This window comes from Salvia splendens, chromosome 1, assembly GCF_004379255.2.
Source record: "Salvia splendens isolate huo1 chromosome 1, SspV2, whole genome shotgun sequence".
NCBI lineage: Eukaryota > Viridiplantae > Streptophyta > Magnoliopsida > Lamiales > Lamiaceae > Salvia > Salvia splendens.
In genome coordinates, this window is record NC_056032.1 from 17,464,903 (window position 1) to 17,470,902 (window position 6,000).

The 6,000-nt window shown below is 36.0% G+C and overlaps 1 protein-coding gene across 1 annotated transcript; it reads right to left on the reverse strand.

Moving 5' to 3' along the window:
• Positions 1–3,387: 3,387 nt before the first annotated feature.
• Positions 3,388–3,663, reverse strand: LOC121810471 (calmodulin-like protein 7). The gene has a single exon (XM_042211261.1). It carries the CDS (start codon positions 3,661–3,663, stop codon positions 3,388–3,390), a length of 276 nt encoding a protein of 91 aa, XP_042067195.1.
• Between the last annotated feature and the right edge of the window lie 2,337 nt (positions 3,664–6,000).

Here is a 6,000-nt window from a genome sequence, read left to right on the forward strand (position 1 = left end):
GTAAACTAATCGACCTAAATCGAACTATAAAAGTAAGTAAGGTGGTTGACATAACTTAAATAAGTTGGTTAAGTAGACAGCTCACGCAAGATATATAGCACGTGAGTCGATCGAACTATGCATGGCTTGCAACTCGACTGAAGAAATATGAAAACTTGATCAACCAAGCTGGTTGCAATTACTCGACAAAGGTACTGCTATTCTAAGAAAACGAATACATTGATCGAGCTACTCCCTCCGCCCCCAATAATTGACAACGTTGGTTTCAGAAGAGATACATATAAAGGAAAATAGGCTGACAAAATTAGTAAAATACGAGTCTCATTTTTATGTACTCCCTCCGTCCCACAATAGGAGTCACATTTGGTGTGGGCACGGTTTTTAAGAAATGTAAAGAATAGTGAGTGAGAAAAGTTAGTGAAATATGAGGTCCACTTTTTTATATTGGTTTTTATTATAGAATGTGAGTGAAGCGAATTAGTGGAATGTGAGACCTACTTACCATAATGACAAAATATGACTCTTATTGTAGGAAAGAGAGAGTATTAGTTTTATAATAAAATGTGCGTGAAATGAGTTAGTAAATGAGTTAGTGGAATATGAAACCTACTTACCATTTATGTTAACAAAGTGAAAGTGGACAATTAATGGAGGACAGACTAAAATAGCAAAACTAGACAATTAATAGATACGAAGGAAGTAATATTTATCTATGAAATCATTTGAGGTGTGCATTTAAACTTAGAAGAAAGTAAGAAATCGTTGTTGGTGCATATAAATTAATATGGGACAACGGAGTAGTATAAAACTAACTATAAGAAAGGCACTAGACATATTATTAAAAAATAATTGAAACAAAATGGTAAAACGTTCTACTAACTTATTTCACTCACATTTTATTATAAAATTAATATATGAAAATTGGTCTCACGTTCCACTAACTAATTTCACCCACTTCCCTTCATGGAGTATTTTTTAAAACTCATGTCAAACTCAAATGAGACGTGTAATGACGGATGAGGGAGTATAAAATAGTTAAAGTAGAAAATAATGTAGTAAAGACTATTAACTACATTATTCCTTATTTTACACATTCTCTTCATTTTAACTATTTTATATTGTTTTTTCTAAAACGAATGCAAAAAAAGAAACGTCTTGCTTATGGTTGGACGGATGGACCGATGTTCTTCTCCATCCATATGATTTATGAACTTCTATACCAGAGAGGGCCGCCCCACAGGCTTCACAGCCACCGCAACTATATTTCCAAAACACACCCACTATATGCATTTCATAATAAATACTCATTCGTCCGCTATTAAATATTCCATTTTTTTCTTTTTTCGTCCATCCTCCAGCTATATTTCCAAAACACACTCACGATGTGCATTTCATAATTAGTACTACTACCTTCGTCCTCCATTAAATGTTCCATTTTTCCTTTTTGGTCCGCCCGCCAATAAATGTTCCATTTCATTTTTACTATATTTGGTAAATGGACCATATATTCCACTAATATTTCACTCACATTTTATTATAAAATCAATACATAAAAATAAGTCTCACGCCCTATTACTCCCTCTGTCCCGCAATATGAGTCCTATTTGGTTATGCCACGGGTTTTAAGAACTGCAAAGAAAAATGAGTTGAATAATGGAGGGACTAGGAAAGAGATCGAAAACACGAATAGAATGCGGATCAAGTTATATGGAGTGATAACCGAACCGATTGGATCAGTTATCAAATGTCGTTGCCACTTAATCAATGCACTCTAGCTCTCGCCCTTTCCGCCTTGCCAAAGTAATTTATAACTCCCAATTTTGCACAACTTTAACAGTAAAGCGGCAAGTTCGGGGTCAATCCCACAGGGAAGTTGGTGTGTCGAGTGTGTGAGTAGTGAACATGGGGGGGGGGGGGGGGTTTGGCTGCTGCCACGTTTTAATTTGGGAGTTTTAACTACTGTTTTAATCTAGACAGAATTTAAATTAGCTAGCTTGATCAACGGAATTCTAACTACTGGGTCAAGTGATTTGCAGGAAACAACAGAAAAGTAAATGCGCGGATTTAAAGCGAAAATAACTTGATTAAACTAAAAACTGATTACAGCATGAAATTAAACTAAGCTAACACTTGGAGTCTAAGAAAGCGGTAAACTGAGAAGAATCTCAGCGGGAAACTTAAGTCACGCTAACAGAAATGAGTATTCTGCAGCGCTCCCTTTGGTCGCCCTTCTAACTAAGCTATATAACTAAGCTAGAGAATTAAACTAAACTAAGCTAGAGAGCTGGACTACGCTAGATAGCTATGCTAAACTAAACTAGGCAGAAAGTAAAGTGTCTCTTCTTGTGGTGGCACACTCTCTATTTATAATCTCGATTCGACCTCCAGCTGGATAACGATCTTGTCAGGGAATATTCACTCATTCTGAGAATGAGCGACTCATTGATTGCTACGTGCTGTTCTTCTAGAATGTCGACGCTTTTTGGTAACAAATTCGTGACTCAGCTTCGTCCTTGCGTCTCATATTCCAGCACGTGTCCCCTTCTAGAACGTCGTCCTTGATAACAGAATGGTGCGCTGTATCCAGCTCATTTCCTCACGTGCTCTTCTTCCAGAAGCCCGTGGTCCCCTCCTAACTGCTTGATCGCTCCCCTTGATCAACTCCCCCGATTATGAGCCTTTTATCGCCTTTGTACTTGCTTGATCAGGTAGGCCTTGAAGCCTTGGTCAAGTGGTAATTCTGCACATTTAACACTTGTTTTGCGCGATAAACCGATCAAGTAGCATGTATTTCACCCATAAACCGATGCATGAAATAGGCCATATCAAACAAGATAGTGGAGTATGAGTCTCACTTATATATATTAGTTTTGTAATAAAATTTTAGTGGAATAAGTTGGTAGAAATGTGAGACCTACTTACTATTTATAGTAAAAGTGAAATATGACTTTTATTGTCGAACGGACCGAAATGACAAATTAGTGGAATGTGGGAGCTATATTTATAGAATATTCCGACCGAGACTCCTAAAGTGGAATAACCAAAAATAGTAAAACAGGACTCCTAAAATGGGACGAAGGGAGCACTTTATAAAATCAAACAATTTGTTTAAACCTGTGCCATTCAAATATGAGTAATTTAATCATGGACGGAGGGAGGGAGTAAATCTATAAATGTTGAATCACAAATAACAATCTGTATGAGAAAATTTTTAATGCTGGCTACTACATTAGTAAGACTGTCCACATTTAATTTCATACAAGAATGAATGGAAATGTTTCTCACCCTCTTGTCTGAGTGGATATATCGATTTGGGGCTTCATGCGATCAATATACATATATATCATATACAGTGCAGTCTAGGCTGCTGAAATCGAAGAGAGCAGATCAGTTGGGCAATGCAACGAATTTTCCTCCATTCATCATCAGCTTGAACTCATTAAAGTCCACTCTTCCGTCTCCATCCGCATCAACCTTGTTGATCATCTTCTCGCATTCCGTTCTCATCAAACACATTAAACGCCTCCTTCTCGTTACAATGTCGACGCAGCCGTCCACCCGGGCGATCATCTGAGCCAGCTCGTCTCCCGGGATGAAGATTCCAATCTTCTTCAGGGAGGCGCTGAGCTCGCTTGAACATCTGGAAGACGCGGCGCCTTCCATTGTTCGACCAGGGCAGAAAGATGATGAAAAGGAAGAAACACGATCGTTGTTGATATGTTTTTGTTGTTCGGTGTGTGAGAATGGGAGATATGTTCTCAACTTCTTGGGTGCCAAGTATTGGAAAAATGTTTACTGTAGAGAATGGAGAGATGAAACTTGATCCAGAGTTTTGAAATGGAGTTGCGATTAAATTGATTTTTGGGGAAATTATTTTATGTTGGAATATCGCGTTTTGGATTCTTTAGTTGTGGAGTAATAAATTAGTGGCTATTTTAACTCATAATTGATTGCTTTTGGTGGGGCCGATTTGGCGTGAAATTAAAACAAACATAAAGTCCTGCTGTTGAAAAACGCGTGGTTGGCGCCATGTTCAACTGCATTTGAAATCGTGGTTTGGTAAGAGTTGATCATACTCATAATTTATGTTGCATTTTTTGAGGATTGAATCATATTTCTTCATTTCGTGTCTCTACTGTTATCTTTTAGACTTTAAAAGGTGTTTCAGTGTTATTAGCGTTACTTACTATATTGACCAACGCGTTCAATCTTTTTGGATCATTATGTTTTGAAGTTTTGTTTGTTACTCCATATGTTTTAGGTTAATCGAATATTTTTCTATTTTGACAAAACTAATCATCTCTCTTATTTTATTATTCTTAATGCATAATTGATAAAGTAATTATCTAAAGTAACTATTACAAAGGAATGACTCTTGTTAATGTTTGGTTAGGCTTTTTTTTATTTCATTAGAAATGGAACGACTCCTGTTAATGTTTCTATTTTCATGGCATTCATGTTATATAACAATGTTTGGTTTGACCACATTTATGGAGTTCAATTTTATGTGTTTAATTTGACTTTTAGGTAATTAAAATTTCCTCTTTTTTTAAACATACTACTCTTGTTTTGTAACAAGAGTACATGTTATGCCTTAAATCTGTATAGTTATGCCTTGAATCTGTATACATGCGTTAGAGTTTTAAAAAAAATTGTATATATAGAGTTTGCAACAAGCTGTATATATAGAGTTTACAATGAGCCGTATTATTATAAAAACTTATAATAATAATTATTATTATTACTCTCTCCATTCCAATTAAGTAGATGTAAAACTTTTTTACCTAGAAATTAAGTTGAATGAATTTATTGAAAATAAAATAAAATGGAGAAATAAAGAAAGTGATGGAATAAAATAAGAGTGATTAGATGTTTTATTTTTGTCAAAAAAAATCAATTAACTTGGATAGGACATCAGAAAAAAGAAATACAATACAACTTTAGTTGGGAGAGGTAGAATATTTTTTTGGGTGACCGAACCATGAACCTAACCCAATAATGGTCGACTCGATAAAATACAAACATACTAAACCTTTATACTAAATCATTAATTTCCTATGTCCGAAATATAATTTTGAGCAGTGTTGAAAATTATCAGCGGTATTCTGTATTCAAAAGTCAAAACTATTGCGAAGTAATAGTTTAATAATTTGGAATTAATGAATATGGACTTAAATTTCAAATTCTTGAGCATCCGCATGGGGTGGACTTCCCAAAAACACCTCCTGCTACGTCATAAGGACCTCCCACTGCACTGCCACGTCATAAGGACATCTCACTGCACAATGGCGGACATCCCCAAGGACATCCCGACAGGCATCCACAATAATAAAAATTCTCAAATATGCAATTTACGGAATTAAAATTTCGACATGAAAATGGGAAAAAGGCAACCATTTTATTTTAAAAAAAGCATACATATTTAAATTAAAAAAAACATAGTTAAAAAAAACCATCCCAAACCAAAAAACGATTCAAACAAAGTACATGTTATGCCTTGAATCTGTATAGTTATGCCTAGAATTTGTATACATGCGTTAGAGATTTAAAAAATCATATATATAGAGTTTGCAACGAGCCGTATATATAGAGTTTTTTTTAAATTTAAAAATTGGGACGTCCGTCGTGGCACCGCAATGGCGGACGTCACGACGGACGTCGCCGGAAGGCCGCGGATACCGCAACGGGACGTCCGCGTCCGCGTCCTCCTCTCCCGACCCAATGGCAGACGTCCAGCGCGGATGCCCGACACGCTGGTCCGACGTCCGCCGGGACATCCGCCACTGCAGATGCTCTACTTGTACCCTTATCTAAAAATGGTCACTAAAATAAGGTTTTTTGTAAAATAATAATCACATCCTTATGATACAAAGAAAACAAAAATTAATATTTCTGCGAGAATTGAATAAAATTTGACGTGCTAAATATGCTACCCAAATTATACTTCACTTTAAACTGTTCTCGGTTTAAATTATTCCCCAAGTAATCTTGATGCATGAT